Source organism: Asterias amurensis, chromosome 7 (genome assembly GCF_032118995.1).
Source record: "Asterias amurensis chromosome 7, ASM3211899v1".
In the NCBI taxonomy this organism is placed as follows: domain Eukaryota; kingdom Metazoa; phylum Echinodermata; class Asteroidea; order Forcipulatida; family Asteriidae; genus Asterias; species Asterias amurensis.
In genome coordinates this window covers 2,517,388-2,538,737 of record NC_092654.1, presented here as the reverse complement: position 1 = coordinate 2,538,737, position 21,350 = coordinate 2,517,388, and the positions used below count along the sequence as shown (strand labels likewise).

Genomic DNA, 21,350 nt, shown 5'->3' with positions numbered 1-21,350 from the left:
AAATAGACTTAGATCCTAGTCCCTATAGCCCCAACGTGACCACCAGCTCACTATTTGTGGTTGTATCGGATGGTGTAAACTAATGGAGGGACTAGTGTAAGTCTTTTTGCTTTTTGCCCGGCATAAAGAAATCCTTACAACAAAACTTGCATCACACACACAACTTGCGCGTGTCATAAATTATTGCACAAAAGTTAGCTCCGTTTCAAGAGATGGTGACACCACCATAGTTCCAGGAAGATATCCGTAATCTAGATGCTGAAAAGTCTTTGATTGATGATACCTATAGGATCCCGTTACTTAGATTTTACTTATTTATCAAAAGAGAGGCTATTAGAAGTGCTATTATTACTAGTGACTAGTGAGGCCCGTCCGTTATGAATGAAAACAATGGCGGCGGAGGCAAATCAGCAGCAACAGACGCCAGCAACAAAGAGAAGACGCCACGACGATGCAGAGATCGAAAATGGTGTCCGTCGGCATCTCTGTCTGACTACAAAAAGTCCTTCAAACAACTCACCATACTATCTTGGCCAGTGGTAAGAATGCTGTCAAACCATGGAGCTATATATATCGGCTTGCACTTGCCTTGCAAGCAGCAATGACAACAATGTCTCTCCCTCTGACTTGAAATTTGAATGATGATACTGAGTGATATAGTGATAGTCCTATAATATAATAGACATGATAGATGTAGAGTACAATGCACACAACAGTAGTTCTGAATCTTATCTTGGGTTAAATTTAGGAAAAGTTTCTGTACAGACGCCACCACTTTTTCATTCGATGAGAAGTAATACAGTATCTTATTTACCTGAATAAGTAGGCCTATGCCTATTTGTAAAAATGAGTGAAAAAGTGGTGGCGCCATACATGCCATACGAAAAGCTATCCTAAATTTATAGACTCAGTAACCTGGTATCTGGGGCGCAGTACTCCTTTTTATGAAATGTTGTCTTTATCGGTCGAGTACAGCGCCCAAGTTTAAGTGAACTAAACGAGGTTCGTTCCGCTATCGTTCCCCTATTTTGTCTCTTCGTGGAGAAAGTGAAGTACGCAAAATTCTCTGCTAACTTGTGAAATACATTGTAAAGCTCAGAATTTGCTGCTTCCACAAGTGCCGATTCTTTGCTAACGGTAAGCAGAGCCATGAAATTTGGCCTTGGTCGATGGCCAGTGTCCTTCCTGGCCACCACAATCAGTGTTCCTTTGGCCACCTGGTTTGTGACCAGTGTCTTTTCAGCCGCCTGGTCTGTGGCCATGCTGTGTTCTTCTGAAGTTCTGGCCACCTGTGCCCAATTTCATAGAGCTGCTTAGCACACAAATTTGCTTAGCACGAAATTTCTTCCTTGATAAAAATTTGATTACCAACCAAATTTCCACATTATTTTCAGGATTTATGCAAACAACAGCTGAATACCAGTAACAAGCAATTTGCTACAAATGGAAATTTGGTTGGTACCTGCATGTTTTTATCAAGGAAGAAATTTCATGCTAAGCAAATTTGTGTGCTTAGCAGCTCTATGAAATTGGGCCCTGGTCTAATGCCAGTGTTCCTCTGCCCACCTGGTATGTGCCCAGTGTCCTTTTGTCCGCCTGGTCTGTGGCCATTGTCCTTATGGTCACCTGGTCGGTGACCAGTGTCCTTATGGACACCTGGTCTGTGGCCAGCGCCCTTCTGGCCACCTGGTCTGTGGCCAGTGTCCTTCTGGCCAGCTGGTCTACAGTCGGTGTTCTTCTGGCCACCTGGTATGTGGCCCTCCACTGGAGGGCAGTTACGAATGGGACTAGATCGTAAGGCTTGGCTGTCAGAATGCACCCACAAGGATAATGCCTTTTAAAAAAGATTAAATAATTCTTCACAAGCCAAATTACATTTGATTTTTCTCTTTCAAAACATAGGCTCTGTATTCCGTATCCGGTGTCATTATTAGCATGACGTCTATTGCCTTTACTGGTCACATTGGGAAGGATGAGATTGCTGCTTCTGCTCTCGCACAATCGGTAAGTGGCTGGATAGTGGATTCATTGTACAATCTTTAGTGTGTTCAGACACGGTACTAAAGTTGGTTTAACTCATGGTTCAACTCGATCCAGTTCAACTCAGTGTGTCTGAACGGATCTAAAGTTAGTTCAAATTGAGTTCAACCCACAAAAGATAAACCGTCCAGGGAGGGGGTTTATCTTTAGACCGCTTCGGGTTTATCTTTTAACACTGTGTGTGGACAGAATAAAAAAGACCACATCCGGTTTAACTCACAACAGGCAACCCATTGACCTCCGTAATCATTACGTAAACACACGGTGACCAATGAACAAGACATAAAAACAGGATGTTAGAGTAATGGGGTCGAGTTTTCTTTGACCTCTTAAAACCAAAGATAAACCAGATCGGGTTTAACTCAGTGCTGTCTGAACGCAAAGGGGTTTTATTTTTACGATCACCCCCTGCTGCTCGTAAAAGATAAACCGGGTCGGGTCTAACTTAGTACGCTGTCTGAACATACCCGTAGGGTCATCATAGGTTGCTTTTTTCATTAGAGGAAGGTTCCATTAAAGACACTGGACACCTGTGGTAATTGTCAAAGACCAGTGTTCTCAGTTGCGTATCCCAACATAAACATGCATTTAAAAAAACAAATCTGTGAAAAATTTGACTCATTGGTCATCGAAGTTGCAAGAAAATTATAAAAGAAAAGACACCCTTTGGAACAAGCAGTGCAAGAAGATTTATCTCATTTTTCTTGAAAAAATTTAAAGATTTAAAGATTGAAAGATAATTGTAGTTATCGGTTTAAATTAAAAATGCAGTGAGGTGTGTTTATTTAAAAACAGAGGACTGCTGCACTTCCTTGTCCAGTCATGAGTTTACTGGCCTGATGCTAAAAATAATTGGCGCGGGGGCCTGCAGTCAAGAGTTAATTTGGAGATCTGAATGTTTAAGTGTTTTATTGTTCCCTCAGATCATTCATGTAACCTGGCGGTCAGTCATGTTTGGCTTCACATCAGCTGCGGACACGTTGTTTTCACAGGTTAGTGTGAGGGCCAGGACTTATTCATCTCAGTTAATGGCACTGGACACGTTGGTAATTGTCAAAGACCAGCAACCTTCAGACTAACAGTCCAGCGCTGTTCTAACTGAGCCATCTAGCCCTAATGTGCTGATGGCCTCCCCATTTTGTCAATGCATTCGTTCGGGGGGTGCCAGTTTCGTAATCTGAAATGTTAAGAGTGATTGTGTGGTTAATTTATTTGCAGACTTATGGAAGTGACAACAAAAAGAGAGTGGGAATCATCTTGCAGCGTTTTTTTGTCCTGACGATGTTATTGTCGGTAGTGTGCTCGGGAGTCTTGATCAACACTGAAGGACTTCTTCTACTTGTGGGGCAAGACCCATATATCGCCAGGTAGTTTAATAATTTTTGTCTTTGGTTTATTAGTCAATCACTGTAGCGTGTTGTGGAAGAGTTCATCATACCCAAAGCTCTGGTGTTGTCAGCAGCAGAGTGGGTTTAAATCTCAGTCTTGACACTTGTGCCCTTGACCAAGGCACTTAACCATAATTGTTCTGTAAGATGAGAAGGTAGTGCATTCTGCTCTAGCAGCCAGGCTTCTAGTGGATGATACCCATGTCTACTCCCAGTTGCGAAATGTGAAGGGGGTAACCATGTTCCAGGCTCAGGAGTAGGTGGCAGTGCCCCTGGTGGCAGTTGATTCACTTACAGTAACTGCAATGCCCTGACAGCATTACAGGGCCCAATTTCTTGGCTCTGACCACCGAATTCTGTGCTTTCAATTACCATTCTCCGCTTACTGTGCAAGCACAAAATTTCTGCGCTAGCTGTGTGAGGGAAGAATGGCTACAAACGTGGTGTACGCATGCAGACAAGCAACCATTTCAGATTCTTTGCTTACAGTAAGCAGATTCATGCAATTGGGCCCCAGTCAGGTGGGCTTCTGTCAGGGTAAAGGTAGGGAATCTTTTTTATCCTGGTAATTCCATTGATTTCCAACTCTGTTTATTTGTTTTTCTTACCACAGATTAGCCAGACCGTTTGGCTCCATTTTCATTCTAGCTACACCAGTAAGTTAAAAAATTGGTTCACTATAGTCTTTAAAATTTAGTGTCGGCTCTCTACCAACTGAGCTTATCTAGCCCTAATATTGGCTGCCTATTGGGAGACCGCAAAATATCTCGTTCCAAAGCTCCTGTATAAATGGTTTAGCAGGATATACCTATATTTTATTATGTGAGACCCTCTTTTTAATTCTTTTGTTGTTTTATTCTTTAGGCGGATGCGGCACTTGCTTTAATCATTAAATACCTCGAGAGTCAGAGTATAGTGCGCCCTCTAGTGGTCATAATTATCCTGATGAGTGGAATAAATGTGCTCTTACATTTTATCCTGGTGTCTGCATTAAGTTATGGAATGATGTAAGTCAAGTTAATATTTGAATCATTTTGATCATTCTTAGGATGAAAAAAAAAACTGTCTTTCTCTCAACTTTTAGTCGTGCATGATTTTCCTTGAAATTGGCAATGTCTTTACTTCTATAGGGGAAAGCTCTGTTAAAAATAGGCTAAAATAACACATCCTTTTGTCTGGCAACTCACACCTGTTATCTCTGTGTAATTCCTTTTCCAAACAATGGACTCATAATCCGATCATGCACAAACCAGTAGGGCTGTATCAAGTTTAATGACTAAAGTAAATAAATGTAAGTAAACACATCCACTGGTGAAAAGGAGTATATACTTAAACTGTAACTTTACTCGTATCATTTTTAATAAAGCTCAACTGGTCTCGACTTAAAAAAAGTTACCAACATTCCTTATCTTAAATGTTAAATTTGCAGCGGGATAAAGAATATTCATTTTGGTTTTTACCCATGTGTGTTAGCACTGTATACTCACTACTTTCTCGAGCTCTGAGTAAACAGTGCTAACACACATCGGTGTATATTGGTAAAAACCAAAATGAGTATTCTTTATCATGGTGATCTAGAGTTATACTTTGTGTAAAAAAAATGCATTGTTGTGATTTGTCAATGTTTGTCCTTATTGACTTCTTAATCTTCACAATATTTTGTTTCATTTATCAGAGGTGCTGTTATCGGCCAAGTAATCAGCTATTATCTTGGAGCATTCATGTCGCTGTTTTACATATACTGGAAAAAACTTCACAAGGAAACTTGGCCTGGTGAGTAAATGCATGGCTGAAGCCATCTTGCACGAGTTGGCCGAATTGTGATCTGCCTACCAAACCAACCATGCATGACATATGGGTACACCCGACTAAATAGAGCGTTCTGTTGAAACGTTCTGATGAAACGTTCAGTTTTCAACCACTGTTGAACCGTTCAGTTTTCAACCACTGTTGAACCGTTCAGTTTTCAACCACTGTTTCTTTTCAGAACCAACAGAGGTGCTGTTATCTTCCAAGTAATCAGCTATTATCTTGGAGCATTCATGTCAGAACCAACACTACCCACAAGACATTTACATGCATGACATATGGGTACACCCGACTAAATAGAGCGTTCTGTTGAAACGTTCTGATGAAACGTTCAGTTTTCAACCACTGTTTCTTTTCAGAACCAACACTACCCACAAGAGATTTACACAAGGTGCTACCGCAAACTTCACCTTATTTTATTTCCACCTTGCAAACTTTCAAACTCTACAGATTTTATCTATTTTTGGAAATGTTTCTTCATTTCATTAATGCATTAGTGGAGGTTTGGAAAGTGACCATACACAATGACTTCGCACATGTACTAAGAATTAAACAAAGTTTCATAAAAATTGTTTGTGTTTTTGACTTCAGGCTGGTCGTGGGAATGCCTGCAGGAGTGGGGGACTGTGTTGAGATTAGGTCTTCCAGGCGTAGCCGTCATCTGTGTAGAATGGTGGACCTTTGAGACTGGGTATTTTCTCACAGGTGAGTTTTACATTAAAAATACAAATACCACCAGTGGTATGTCGTGGCCGAGCGGATGAGAACACCGAACTCAAGCTCTGGTTCTTCTGTTCAGCAGAGTGTGGGTTCGAATCCCAGTTGTGTCCCTGAGAAAGACACTTAACTATTATTGCTTCTCTCCACCCATTGGTAAATGGGTACCTGTGAGGGCAGAGATGGTTTTAGCCGAGTAGCACATATTAATGTTGCACAGGCCGCATACTCCCCATCAGGGAGCTGAGATGGTTTAAGGAGTGATTTAAGGCCCTGTGACCAGGGGTAATAATGTGAAGCACTTTGGGACGCTATCCGGGTGTGAAAAGTGCTATATAAAAACGGGTTATTATTATTATTATTAGTAAGAAACTTATTTTTCTGTTGTGTATCCCTTCGGGGTGATCACTTTGAGTTGCTTGTTTCTTGTTTTTATTTGTTCTAACCATATCATTTTTTTGCTGTAAATGTGTATTTGTTTGTACTTTTTATGTCTCGGAAGAATTAAGCAATGTTAAGCGATTTCTCATTCAATGTATAAAAAAGACTTGGTTTTGGATGGTCCACTAGTATATGTCATTTGATTTCCCTTAATGTTACATGCAGGTTTGCTTGGCAAGACTGAGGTTGGTGCTCATGCGATCTTGTTCAGCTTAGGTGGTGTCTGTTGGTCTGTAAGTACTTTTTAAATAAAATGATGAATATTTATGAGAGCAATGGTGATCTATAATTTGATTGGAGGATAAAACAAGAAGAACAAACAATATTTAAATTGATCATCTGCAGGCATGTTGCTTAATTATTGAAAGGGCGTGGGCAAAAGGCCTTTTCTAAAGCGCACCTCCAACGAGGAAATTTCTATTGGAGCGGTTCAGGGGGACATCAAGGCCATGACATGGGGCAACTGAGGCAATTGCCTGTTGCCAGCGTGAAGCATCATGTCTGAATTTGGTATCCACTTTTGAATTGTTAGAGCAAAAGGCATTTTGTATTGTGTGGTTTTTGTGCAATAGTACAACAAAAGATGGGGGAAAAAATGCCTGATAAATAGTACTTTAATTCTTAGAACAGACTGGTGCCTTAATTATTTTTCACAGTGCTCCACTGTCAAAAGACGGGGTATTCTCCATCAATGATTCTTGTTGCTGAACTGTAACTGAGTTTAGACTAAGTTGTCTTCACTTTTCTTGTAAACAAATATGCTTGTTTACAATTACATTGTATGTCTCTCGTTTATTGTTAGCTTGTATTTATAACAACTATTTGTTGATTTGGGTGTAGGTTTCTGCTGGCTTTGGTGTAGGTACCTCTATCCTCATAGGGAATAACTTAGGAGGCAACAAACCTGACAGGGCCAAGCTATTTTCTGCTTGCGGCCTCATGCTTGGGAGTAAGTAACCACTCAAAAATATTATAACAATAAGAATAGCGCTTTCTTCGAGCATCTCAATGCGCTTTTCATGATAAGCAACAATCAACACTGAAGACTAACAATTACCTGCAATTCTTATTAAGTAATTGTATAGTATACTAATAATTAATATCATTGTGTTATGAAACAAAAGATGCCTTATGAGTGAATTTAATCACTATAGCTCGCAAGCGGGGAAATTCTTGGGTTCTTAACATTCGTGACCAACCCTAGTACACAAGACCTACAGCTTAATGTCCCAGCCAAAGGATCGGGCAATCCTTCTGATGGAACTAAAGTGACAATTAATGCCAATAGAAGAGATTCACGCTTTGTTTCTGGCTGTGGCTGCTGAAGTGACAAATGTTTGCTTTTTTTTAATACTTTTTTTTGTCTAACCTATACAGCAACTGCTTCAGTGGTCTTTATCATTCTATATTTGTCTCTTCAAAATGTTCTTGGATATATCTTCACAAGCGATAGGTAAGATGCTCCAAATTGTCTTTTTATTTATTTTGTTTGTTGAAATTCTTTCATGAAAAGTTTCTCATGGTGTTACTGCAAATCTAAGATTGCATCTCCCCCATGCAAAGTTTCCAATCCTACTCATTTACATGTTGTTGCCACAAACCTTACTACCGGTAGTTTGTATCTCCACCATGCAAAGTTTCAAATCCTACTCATGTACTTGGTGTTACTGCAAAGCTTTCTAGATTGTATCTCTATCAGGCAAAGTTATAAATCCTACTTGTATCTCTATTCTTATCATCTTTGGCTTTATTTCTTGAACAGTGACGTTATTCAGCTAGCTTCAAGTGTTGTTCCCATTTTTGCTGTCTTCATTCTTTTCGACAGTCTGAATGTAAGTTTCCATTTTGCAGTTAGATATTTCACAATTAAGAACTAACCGCCTAGAACTCTGAGATGTTTTTGTGCTCACCCGCTTGATGAATTTTTCGCAAATACAATGGTAGCAGCATGACGATCTCTCGTAACCCCCCCCCCCAAAAAAAAAAAAAAATGGACTAAGGTCTGGAATTGGGGATTACACAATAACACCCCCAAAAAGGGAGATTTGGAGCAAGATATTCCAGTACCTATTGTCCATTTTTGTTGAAGCATAACACAGAGTAAGTGCTTGCGCTGGAAAGTTCAGGCATTTTTATATGTTTTTCCGTGGGCATAGTAGGCATCGGGGACATTTTCAAAACTTGTCTCTCCGGAAAAATGTATCTTGTATACCATCTTCCAGCAGACTTTGCCAATTTGAAAGTTTCGTTAGTCTTGTGACGGGCTCATGACAAATTAAAATGTTGTAAGTATGAGTTGAGATAAATATATTTTTTGTTTTGTATCTATTTTAGGCTGTGTGCCATGGTGTTCTACGTGGATGTGGCTACCAAAAAGTTAGTGCTATAGCAGTCTTCACTTGCTTCAATCTTATAGCTATTCCTTTGGGTTGCACGTTGACGTTTGCCTTTGATTATGGATTCAAAGGTAAGTTTTTTCATTATTGTAGGAAACTTTGTGCTGTTTTATTTCTTCCCTCCAATATCAGTTGAGGTTAACGCAATTTTCCCTTTCCTGAAAGAAATGATTAAATCAACCTTAAAAATAATGTTTTTTCAACTTGTAGTTTTAACAAGAAATGGCCTGTGGGATGCAATTTTTGTTTAGGTTTCCACACTTCTCTCCCAAGGGAATAACGGCCAGCCCTTTCACACTTGGATCACTTTTTTTTATTGAAACAAAACGTCACACTAGGAAATTTTGATGTAAATGCATAGGTCGCTTGTGTTGTGTAATGCACATAAAAAAACTAAGTGCACTTATCATAAAGAGAAGGGGTTCCTGGTCCGACTGGCAGCATATTGCGACACAGCACCTTGGAAACCATTACATGGTGCTATAATGAAATAGGTCTCATGCTTCCAAATAAAAGCTTCACATACCTTGCAGGAAATACTGAGAGCTTTGATATGCTCCTAGGTGTGTAATAAAGCGGTAAACTTGATAAAATAACAAGTTATGATTATTGTTATCATGATTAATAATTAAAATTGTGACTCTTCAGGTATCTGGTTAGGTTTGATGACTGGACTTGTTGTAGAGGCGCCGTTTCTCCTGCTTTTCATCTCATTTATTAATTGGGACAAAGAAGCCGTTAAGGTAAGATGTTATATCATTCTTCCAAGACATTGGCAGCCGGGATATAATAAGTAACATGAGCGCTTGCATCAAGTATACAACTTTGCATATATGCAAAACAATTGTCAATGGCCTGCGACCTTAGCAGAGTCTTTCTCAAAGGTTACATGACAATGGCAACATCACACTTTTGAACAGGCATATGAATGTAAAAGAAGCAGTCAAGTTGAAATACATGAATATTGTGTGCGTTCATTTAGCTTCCCTGGGTCGACCCAGGTCTGCCCCGGTACGTTCGAATAGCTGTGACGGGTTTCACCCGGGTCAGCCCCCAGTGCCCTGCCCGTGGAGTAGGTCACTACGAGAGGGCGAGTGTGATCGTTCAATTAGCTCTTGTCAGGGGCTCACCCAAGTGAGCACTGCAGGGGTCGACCCAGGGAAGCTTATCGAACGCACCTATAGAGAGAGAGAGAGAGATTGAGGTGGCAGAAATAATTTTAAAAAGTGTGAACGCCGAATAGTGAGACAAAAGGGAGGTTGGAGGGTTTGACCGCAAGAAGTTGGAAACAAGGGCAAAATCAAAGGTGACATAATAACAACATTTCTGTATTAAATCTTTGAATCTTTACAGGCACAGAAAAGAGCTGCTGTTTTGGGAGATTCTGATGAAAAAAAGGCACTTCGTGGTGATGAAGAAACTCCAGTAGAGCTGGCTCCAGTCAATGATAGTGGGATAGTTGACAACACAATGCAACAAGTAGACAAATCTACTGATATGAGAAGTGTTGATAGTGCAGTTGATTTCAAGCCAGTGACTAACAGTGAAGATGTTAAGACTGAGGAGCGTTGTCTGGAGAGTTCAATCGCTGCTGATGATGAAGAAAAGGAGTCGGAGCCCCTACAATCTGATGAAAGTAGTTGTGTTGGTGAAATGGCAGATGGAGAGGCTGGCTCCAGCCTCGGTGATGTCAATGCTTTACAAGACAGCAGTACGGCTGGATGTGAAGAGGCAGGCGCCAGAAATGAAGACACACAAAATGAGAAGGGTGATGTCATTGAAATCCTTACCTTGGATAAGTTGTCGTTGAATCAGCTGATTTTACGTCGTGGTCTAGCTCTCTTTCTCTGTGTGTCTTTCTTCATTATATGTACCTTGATTTCTGTGTACATTGTGCCTACATTGAAACCAGCCATCAGTCCAAACTTTGCAAATACCACTGCAAACTATACCTCTTATGACTTATTGACAGAGAGTTATCAATAAAACAATCTAATACGTGCTATGTACGGATACTTGACTTTTAACAGTTTAGTTACGGGGACGGTATACTCATCCTCGATCGCAGTATGTGTGTGTGCCAGTTCAAAGTACATTCCCCTTTTTAAAGGGTCAGTATACATTTGTTTTTTTGGAACCCTTCAAATGTTTCAATCCTATGTAGAGATATACAATAAAAATAACCCATGAAAACTTCAATCATTTCAAAAGGTTATCGCATTTTTGAGTTATCGTCAAAAATCAAGAGTGAATAATATTCACTTGGGAAGAATAATCCCCAATTAGAATACACATAATCTTAGAACACACATAACCTTATCAAGTTTTTCGAGATAAAAAGTGGTATATTTTTCTTAACTGCATTACTTTGAAGTGAAATGTTTTTGATAAATGATTGTACTACCCAAAGCTGCTATACTTCTTACTGCGCAAGTTTTTGTTGGAATTAATTTTCAGAGTCGCTTCCAAAGGGCACAGACCATTCAAAAACTTTAACTTACTTATAAGCTTTAATGTAAATGCAAATGATGCCATTGTTCTATAATATTTACATTTGCTGCTGTTTTTAATTATAATATTTACTTAAATATGTACTTACTCCTGCACCTCTATAAAAATGTGTATATATTTTAAAGATAATACATACTTTTTATGTATGTATTAATAACAGATTTCTGAAAAGAAGTACAACAATACCTCAAAACGATACACATAACCTTATCAAGTTTTTCGGGATAAAAAGTGGTATATTTTTCTTAACTGCATTACTTTGAAGTGAAATGTTTTTGATAAATGATTGTACTACCCAAAGCTGCTATACTTCTTACTACGCAAGTTTTTGTTAAAATTGATTTTCAGAGTCGCTTCCAAAGGCACACGGACCATTCAAAAAGTTTAAAGGCAGTGGACACTATTGGTAATTACTCAAAATAATTATTAGCATAAAACCTTTCTTGGTGACGAGTAATGGGGAGAGGTTGATGGTATAAAACATTGTGAGAAACGGCTCCCTCTGAAGTGCCATAGTTTTCGAGAAAGAGGTAATTTTCCACAAATTCGATTTCGAGACCTCAGATTTAAAACTTGAGGTCTTGAAATCAACCATCTAAATGCACACAACTTCGTGTGACAAGGGTGTTTTTTTCTTTCATTATTATCTCGCAAGTTTGATGACCGATTGAGCTCAAATTTTCACAGGTTTGTTATTTTATGCATACGTTGAGATACACCAACTGTAAAAGCTAGACTTTGACAATTACCAATAGTGTCTACTGCCTTTAACTTATTTATAAGCTTTAATGTAAATGCAAATGATGCCATTGTTCTATAATATTTACATTTGCTGCTGTTTTTAATTATAATATTTACCTAAATATGTACTTACTCCTGCACCTCTATAAAAATGTGTATATATTTTAAAGATAATACATACTTTTTATGTATGTATTAATAACAGATTTCTGAAAAGAAGTACAACAATACCTCAAAACGATAGAGTTATTTGATGGTTTTATACAATGGACTTAAGTCACTTAATGTGCAATAAACAGTTTGGTAAACTTTGGTAAATTTTTCCAGCCTCTTACAAGTTTTACCAGTTTTATAGTTCATTTGGATTTGCCTAGAGTCGCTCCTAGTCTATTTTGTGTCTGTATTAACTTGCTGTAAAACAATCAAACCTACTTGCCATACTTGTTTTATGGATTATTTAAGTTTTGCATATTTGAAGAAAAGCCAAATTAATGTTGTATTGTACATGCAAGATTATTTTACGTGTGGTTTTTATGGTGTATTTTAGAGTGGCAGGGTGTCAACTTTGGTTTAATATTACAAGGTAATGCGTTGCATTTTTTTGTGGTAAAAATTATGCATCATGAAAGCTTGAAATGGCAGTTTTTAACATTTCAACCTTTTTTCAGCGATTGTAGAGATTTTTTAGATGTTAATTTAGTGTGCTCAAAAGATTATTTTATTTGTGTATTTAAAGTTATATAGTGTCTTCCTTCGTTAACTTGGGTTTAACAAGGTAATATGTTGCATTTGTGGTAAGAATTATGCACCTCACATGCAATTATGTCCTCTATGCTATACTATCCGAAGGCGTTATTGCATATGCAATAATGTCTGCCGGACGATTTTGAATATGCAATTGTGTCTGCCCGGACGGTGCTGCTTAATGCAATTGTGTCCGCCTGGACACATTTGCATATGCAGTTGTGTCTGCCCCCGTGCAAAACGGTCCTTGCAGTAAATTAAATGCCCTTGGTCGATGGAACACGTTCGCAATTTTTTACAAGCTAAGTACAAGTAAATGCATGTCATGAATGACATGGGAAAAGTTCGGCTGTTGGTTATTCGCTGCAATCATAAAATACGTGAATATTCATGCTGCATATTGGTTCAGTGCATGCACGCTCGGAGGACATATGATTGCATTTGCAATCATGTCCGCCGGACGGTTTTGCATATGCAATCGTGTCCCCCCGGCTGCTGCTGCATAATGGAATTGTGTCCACCTGGACACATTTTTGCATATGCAGTTGTGTCTGCCCCCGTGGGAAACCGCCCTTGCAGTAAATTAAACGGCCTTGGTCGACGGAACTCGTTCGCAATTTTTTACAAGTATAAGTGCATGTCATGAATGACATGGGAAATGTTCGGCCGTTATAATTAAATATGTGAATATTCATGCTGCATGTTATGTAGGTTCAGTGCATGCACGCTCGCTTATACGGGCACGTACATGTACAGTCGTCATGTACTTGTCGGCCGGACGGTTTTTGCATAACCCCGGACACCATTGCATATGCAAAAGTGTTCGGAGCAAACAATATTGCATGGCAGACACAATTGCATCTGACACTGGCTATGGCCAGATTTTCCAAGATAAATCCCCATTGGTAATAATGTTGTATTGTAATATGTATATTTATGAACATTAAACACACACTAGATATTTATCAGTGGTTTGTTGTCTTTTATTATAAAACAAGTGTTGTTGTTTTGGGTTTTTGTTGTGCGGATTTATTTATTTATTTATTCATTTATTCATTTTTGGGGTTGGAGTTGGGGGGGGGGCGGGATGTTTCGTCTTGCAAACAATGTGCAGAAAACTGTTTACCGTATTTTTTTTAACTCCCAAAGTATTACACCTGAATGTCCAACTTCCCAAAATCAATGACTTCTAAATGAAACTCAATGTAGAATTTGAATAAAGATTCTTAACATTTAAACTGAGAAGATGACCGAGTTGCTTAACACACCTCCACGTGGTAGAGCTTTGAATGTTCTTGAGTGGTCGTGTGACTTAGCTTTATGGAAATTAATAATATAAACATTATGAAGGAAAGGCTGTGTACAAAATCAGTTGAAGCCACAAACTTGGCACTTTTAGCGTAACAGAATCATTTTTACATGCAGAAAAAAAATCTTGTCCCTGTTATAATTCAGATAATTGTTTATTTTTTTATTTGTAAATGTGAATGATATAAATGTCAAAAGAAAAATCATTTGAGGAAACTGGTTTTATATTAAAACATTCAAACTGTTTTAATTGTCCCCCTCTGTTTAGGATTTGGACGCCAAATCGTCAGCACTCCAGAAACTGCAGGAAGAACACAAGAAGCTGCAGCAGAAGATGGATGTAAAGAAGAGAGGTCAAAAGGTCAGAAATAGATCTCTCTCAAGTCAACTGCTGTTCTATGTTTGATTGTTCCTTTGGGGTTGTATAAAGCTTTGTTTTAATGTCAATGTATGGCATTAGATTATTCAATGAGTTTTACAGAAAGAAAAAAACAAATAAGTCATCAGATAACATTTTTGTGAGTATTTGACTGTAAGGGTGTATTTGACCTTATTGCGTGTGATGTAAAAACAAGTAAATCAACCTGGGTTTTTTGGGGGGGAGGGGCATTTTTTTTTCTTTTTCTTTTTTCAAATTTTACTTTGCCGTTATCCTGTTTTATAAAATCACATTTCATTAGGTACCAGTTTTATCATTTGCATACTTGGTGTTTATACAATGATCAACCCAAAAATTTAAATTTGTGAAAAACAGATTTCAAATGTTCTTATCTTTTTCTTGTTGTTTTGCAGCATACTGATGAACCCAAAAAAGGGCCGTCGTCAGAAACTGACAAACTCAAGAGACATATTCAAGCACTGGAGGAACAACTCCAACAAACAAAGGGGTCGGATGTCAAAGGGGTGACCTCTGACCTAAAGAAAAAACAGGTATGTAGATTTAGTTTATAATGATGTGATTAGCAAATGTTTGTGACAATAACATTCCTTTAATCTTTCTCAGCTCCATGGGGAGTATATATGTAAAACATGGGCAACCGCTGCACTCTAAAGGCTTTTTCATGCTCAATATCAACCTCTACCCTCACAGGTACCCATTTATACCCCTGGCTAAAGAGAAGAAATTATAGTAAGTTATCTTGCTCAAGAATACAAGTGCCATGACCAGAACTTGAATGCGATGCTGTTAACTGCTCGGCCATGCCACCCTACATGTGTGTGTATAAAGCCTCCCTCACCTCTGATGCCCCTTAAGCTTGTGAGGTGATAGATTCCGTGTCACAACAAAATCAGTAAGGACATTTTTCACTGACAAAATGATGTATTTTTTATTGCAGTCTATCGTTGAGGTGGCCAAATGGGAGGAGGGCAAGAAGAAGAGAGTAGAGAGTCTGAAGTCCAAGCTGAAGGATAAAGATAAAGAACTTGAGCAGTTACTGAAGAGTAATAAGATGATGAAAGAGGCTCTGAGTCGGACTGAGAGGGTCACAGCCATGATGTCAACCAAACTTGAATCCACTAGGAAGACGCTGACCTCTGACCCTGCTGTCGAGGAGCTGAGGAAATGAAACTATGAACTGGAAGAAGAGGTGAGTTTCATCTGATTGGTGAGCTGTGTTTTGGGGACAACTCTACAAACCCTCAAAAAGATCTTAGGAGTATAATCAATTATAAGTTTTTGGGGGTTGAACAAAGCGAAATTGACTCAGAGAGTGGGATTTGAACCAACAACCTCATGAATAATTTGATTCCTGTCTCAATGTTTTTTTAAACGTGGTTTATCAGAGAATACTGCCTGAACAATTCCTGCTTTATATAGCAATAATGACCAGGATATCAGTCTCGAACTGTACATGTGGCGTGGTTTTTTGGATGCTAACCTTAGTCTGGCCAGCAATTTGTTTTATTTATTTGCTTAGCTTATTTTTGTACTTAAGCAGCTCTTTGAATTGGGCCCTGTTTATAATTTTAGGTGGCATCAATGAAGCGCAAGCAAGCCTTGGGTCAAAGTTCACTGATGGAGGAAGTTCAGACGAGAAATCGACAGCTGACGGAGAAGCTAGACTTGATGGAGAGACAGATGGCAAAACGATTGGCTAAGAGTGTTGAGGTAGGCTTGGACACAACAGTTAACATTTTCAACATTTTTTATTCAAAATTAAAAGTTGATTTGGGGTTGAACAAAGACAAATTTAACAGAGAGCGATTTTAACCATTGTCCTCCTGATTGCCGTGCTGCCACTCTCCTAACAGAGCTTATCTATCAGTCTCTTGTGGTTTATCATTTGATAAAATAAAAAGTTTTTCTGAAGAAGCAAACTGAGAATGAAATGTACTGTTCGCTTGTGCCATGGCATTTTTTCAGAACTGCCACAGTTCATTAGAGCATAAGAGAGAGATAATAACTCAATGTAGCTTTCTAGATTCCCACCAAATCTTCAGTTTGAATTTCATTCTTTACTCTCTGTCTTGATCCAGGCTGGAAGTGAACCGAGCAGCGGGGCAGGTTCCCGACCAGAAAAAGAAGAAGCTCTCCAGCGTCGGATCCTAGAGCTCTCCCAGGAGAATCTGGAGCTCCGATTTGACTTTGAGAACGCTAACAGAGACGTCCCTAGACTCAAGCAACGCATTGAAGATCTACAGAGCTACAACGAGGCGCTAAAGGCCGACCTAGAGCAAGAGAGAGGTCATAGAGCAAAGAGTCGGCTAGCCTTGACGACTGGATCTACTTCAAGTCTCAGGAAGGTAAGGATAATATTTCCCCTGAAAAGTGGGTTTAATGCATAGAGTTATATATAAGAACTAGAGGGCGCACTAGCTTATGTACGCGCCCCGGCATGCGCGCAGGCGGCCATTTTCTAAGTTGAACAAACAGGCATTGCTCAGCGTGTGTTTGTGCGGCCATTTTGTAAGTTGACAAAACAGGATCGCGTCGCCAGCGTTCAATAAACACAAACTCCAACGTAAGATATTTTTTAAATGTACTGACATGATAATTGTCTGAATATTTGGCAGTGTTTCTATTTTACTTGTCTCCAATCCCTTCATGATCCATTTATTTCGCCACATCTACAGTCCCATGGTACAAGCGGCAAGACAGTTCCTGAGCTTGAAAGGACCGTAGGATTGATGAAGAAGGTTGTTGAGCACGAGTACAGAAGGAGAATGAAGACTTGAAGAAAGCTCCGGGGGTTACTTTGCAGACCGAGATTCATGGACTCCGAGAAGAAAACCAAAACTTAAAGGTAGGGCTGTGTGGGAGTGACACATTTGATTCAATAATGTATTCTGTATAGTATAGTCTTTGAAGTGAAGTCTTTATAGTGTAGTCTTTATAGTGTTGTCTTATATAGCATACATATCAACCAATGGTGCTAAAGTTTTTACGATTTATGGGGGGCTGATTTATGTAAAAGCATACAAGGTTTTACAAGGTACTGTGTAAAAAATAACTGCTAAATAAAAGATAAGCAGGAAGCAATTAGGGTTAATATAACTTTATAGAGCTGCTGAAGCAAAAAATGTTTCTCAAAATGGGTACCAGTCACAGATTTTACATTAGAAATGGAATTTTAGCTGGTAGCCATTTTTTGGTAAGCATAATTCTTTTTGTGCTTAAGCAGCTATATGAAAGTGGGCCCTGTTCTTAAACAGTAATCAACATGACATGTGCTCACTTCATTTCTGTCTTAAGCAGATTTATGAATCAATGTCTAGATAGAAAGGCTGCAGTACTTATACCATCTACATACTACCTTTTAGTAAGTTCAGCAATAAGATCAAGAAATGATTTTGACTAACTTCACCAACAGACTGAACTCAACAAAATCAAGCACCAAGTCGGAGGACAGCTAAGCACTCGTTACGAAAGCACCCAGAAGGGTGTTGCTAAGGCTGTTGCCGAGAACAACAGACTGAGACAAGATTTGAGAAAAGAGGTTGAGTCCGTTGAGAAACTGAGGGTCAGTCACAGCCAGGTGAGCCTGGATAAGGAGAGGTTACAGCGTCAGCTTGAAGAGGTAAGTACCTTCAACCACTGATGAACCTCATTGTCTACTTAGAGGGTGCTTTTGTTGAGAGGTTTAGAACCTCTAAACTGAACCCTAGTGATGACAGCTCTTCCAAACACAAAATCAACCTATACCCTTGCAGGTACCCATTTATACCCCTGGAAGAAGAGAGTCAATTTAAGTAAACATTGCTCAAGGACACAAGTGTCATGACCGGGATTTGAACCCACACTCCGATGACTTAACTACCAGAACTTGAATTTGATGCTCTAAACCGTGTGATGTCTTAAGCTTAACACTTAGTTGTTTCTTGGTTGCTTGGTTTATTGTGCTTCTCCTGCTTCTATACATACAGAATATCTGGTACAATGTGCTTATCAATGGGCTACTGTTTTAAAGATACACTCATTGCATAAGGTAGTGGTCTTTATGCATTATTCATTAGCTATATTGGGTCATGATTGGAATGTGGATGAGGTTATGTCTAGAATTGGGGCAGGTCTATCAGTGTGTAGTGAAAAGGATACTACAAACGTTTGGCCATGAAACCCCACGTGTACCACCCAAGTACAACCCCAAGTACCACCAATTCTCCATTGAACCATTTTGTTCATTGCTCCAACATTTGATTCAAAAACTGCCATTTAGTAATCTCAGTCTCATCCAAAAACTACTTGTCTATTTTGATTTGTAATCTCTTTCTGCCTACTCAGAGCCACGAGAAACTTCAGATCGAGCAAGCCAGGGGACCTAGACTTGAAGGAGCCGACAGTAAGAGCTGGAAATCCATCGTGGTGACAAGAATGTACGAGGAGAAGCTGAGGAATACAGAGCAGGAGATGGAGAAGAAGGTAAATTAATGATTCAAATGGACTGAGTTTATTGGAAAAGGTTGTTAAGGCTGTGATTTATTAAAGGTAGTACTTGGTTGGTTGATTGATTGTTGTATGAAGGGTCTGTATACATTTGGTACAGACTCTATAAAGTATTTTTAGTGTTCTTATCCCATTTGCTTTTTTTTGCCTTAAATCTGCCCATTTTACTTAAACTTTTATATTGAGCTTTTACTTGTTGTTTTATTGTAAAGTTCTTTGAGGCTTGCATAAGGCGCCCTTTTAATCAATTACTCATGTATTATTAAGAGCACTGCACGAATAAAACACAGAGAGTTTTAGTCAGTTGAAACAGTTGTTGAGAGACTCTGCCCACAGGGAGCAGGGTCTGATGCAGCAGGTTGGGGAGCTGAGGGAGAAGGTGGCCATCTTAGAGAGGTTTCCAACGGATGCGTTGACCTCTGACACGGAACTAGTCAGAGAGCTTCAGCAGACCAGGTAGGATATCTTAATGCTATGTGTGTTACATTGACAAATTATGCCCTGCCCATTCTATACAGGCATGATAGTCTTACTACATTAGTCTGTTTTCCGATTTGTTTGCCCTTTCAAAAATCAGAATTTTTGTTATTATCAAGGCCTGTAAAGACTATTACAGCCTATAGATGTTTATGGATGTCAACCGTTAGTTGTACTGGACCAAATTGTCCTACTATTTTCCCCGAACCAAATATCATGTGTATATACCATTTCCCCTTGGCCATGATGTCCACAGTGCCATGATGTCATCCTCTGGGCCCTGTGATGGCGACAGGGCCAGGTCCAATAGGCCCTGGGCCCTATAATGTCCATGGGCCCCGGTGTCTGCTTAGGCCTTTTCACCTAGTTCTGTTTAGTATCTACCCATGTAGTAGTTTTTCTCAGCAGCAACTTCTTAGCAAAATGTCCTGCTTAAGCAGCTGCATGAAACTGGGTCTGGTTTGATAATCCAAGTGGAGTTACCTGGGATTCTGCTTTAGAATCAGGGTTATGACTCAACTGTGATTCTGCCAGCAAATTTGACTTCATGCAGTTTTTTCTTTCTTTTTTTTCTTTCAGATTGACCTTGAATCGTCTAGAGAATGAGAAAGCTGAACTACTGAATGAACTCAAGTTGTTTCGTCTGCAGGGAGGTCAACCAGGGGAAGGTGCAGCCGGCAAGGTAAGTTTGTTATTTTTGATGGTTGAGTATACCGAGTTCTGTGTTCTGTGTGATGTCCAATAGGGAAAAACTTAAAAGCATTGAGGTTCTTTCTTTCCTTACTGACTGGATGTGTACAATAAAATTATATTTCTCTACAATATAGCCTAATATCAAATTTATACGATGTGTATTAATTCTGAAAAGTCTTAATGTGTACTTAGTTATTTTCTGTAATTGTATATTCATTACCATTTCCAATTTTGCTATTCCGGTTGGTTATAGGATGATTTCCTGACGGAAAGACTCCACAACTACAACAAACTGATGGAAGAGAATGTGGACATCAGAACGGATTTCAAATCCCTCCAACTTGAACAAGAGCGATTAAAACGGGATAACGAAAAAGTAAATAGATACACTGCTGTCATTTATTGATAAATCTAAGGCTGTGTCTGTCATTTATTGATAAATCTAAGGTTGTGTCTTTTCATGTTCTTACCTACTTATTTATTCTGGCCTGATGCGTAGTTTTTGAAAGAGCAAGGGTACCAGGGCATTTTCTCTTTGGTAAAGGGCACATTTTTAAACAGGAAATGTATACATTTCTATTGGAATATTGAAGGGGCACTAAGGCAATGACCCGGAACATGGAGGCATTTGCTTCCCTTGCCTCCATTAAATATCAAGCCTGCAAGGGACACCAAGGCAATGACCAGGGGCAACAAAGGCAATTACCTCCAGTGTCTTTGTGAAGCATCGGCCTGTTTATTTATAAGTTTGTTAACAAAGGAGTTACCTCCTCAAAGGAAAACGTGATCGTTCTTTTGCATGCTGTAATAAAAAGAAATATTAGGCCTAAAAATAATGATAATGATAAACAGTGATAAATATTCAGGACAAATGACAGCAGTTGAGTAACATTATTAACCATGGTGATATTATATTATATTTGTTTTGTGTCTTGGTTTTATTCTAACATCTGTTATTTCGTTACTTTGTCAATAGCTTCGTAAAGAGCTGGAGCAGTTTGACCCAGCATTCTTTGAAGAAATTGAAGATCTCAAGTTCAACTACAGAGAATCTAATAGATGTTAAGAGAATCTGTTCAACTCAATGTGCAGTATGAAGAACAACTCCGTAAATTCTCCCAACAGTTTGGAGTTTCAGTCAACATTCCTCCTGCGAGGTGAATAGTTAGAAAGACTCCGCAAATTTTCGCAAAACTTTGT

At 39.0% G+C, this 21,350-nt stretch overlaps 2 protein-coding genes across 3 annotated transcripts; both read left to right on the top strand.

The window, feature by feature from the left end:
* Positions 1-95: 95 nt before the first annotated feature.
* Positions 96-14,434, top strand: LOC139939336 (multidrug and toxin extrusion protein 1-like). Of its 2 annotated transcripts, XR_011786285.1 has the most exons (16): positions 96-539; positions 1,903-2,004; positions 2,964-3,032; positions 3,259-3,407; positions 4,042-4,084; positions 4,293-4,435; positions 5,104-5,201; positions 5,829-5,942; positions 6,561-6,628; positions 7,236-7,344; positions 7,773-7,848; positions 8,158-8,227; positions 8,730-8,862; positions 9,440-9,534; positions 10,145-11,708; positions 14,364-14,434. XR_011786285.1 is itself a non-coding variant. In XM_071935125.1 (15 exons), the coding sequence occupies exons 1-15, from the start codon at positions 378-380 to the stop codon at positions 10,775-10,777; spliced, it is 2,064 nt and encodes a 687-aa protein (XP_071791226.1). In that variant the 5' UTR covers positions 96-377; the 3' UTR covers positions 10,778-13,730. The 2 variants fall into 2 exon arrangements, 1 of the variants encoding a protein (XP_071791226.1); XM_071935125.1 differs by lacking the exon at positions 14,364-14,434 and having other exon boundaries at positions 10,145-13,730.
* A 1,058-nt stretch (positions 14,435-15,492) lies between these two features.
* Positions 15,493-21,241, top strand: LOC139939533 (centrosomal protein of 290 kDa-like). The gene is made up of 10 exons (XM_071935530.1): positions 15,493-15,684; positions 16,068-16,205; positions 16,574-16,840; positions 17,111-17,215; positions 17,908-18,114; positions 18,819-18,956; positions 19,273-19,436; positions 20,037-20,139; positions 20,404-20,526; positions 21,127-21,241. Exons 2-10 carry the CDS (start codon positions 16,077-16,079, stop codon positions 21,214-21,216), a joined length of 1,326 nt encoding a protein of 441 aa, XP_071791631.1. The 5' UTR covers positions 15,493-15,684; positions 16,068-16,076; the 3' UTR covers positions 21,217-21,241.
* Positions 21,242-21,350: the final 109 nt, after the last annotated feature.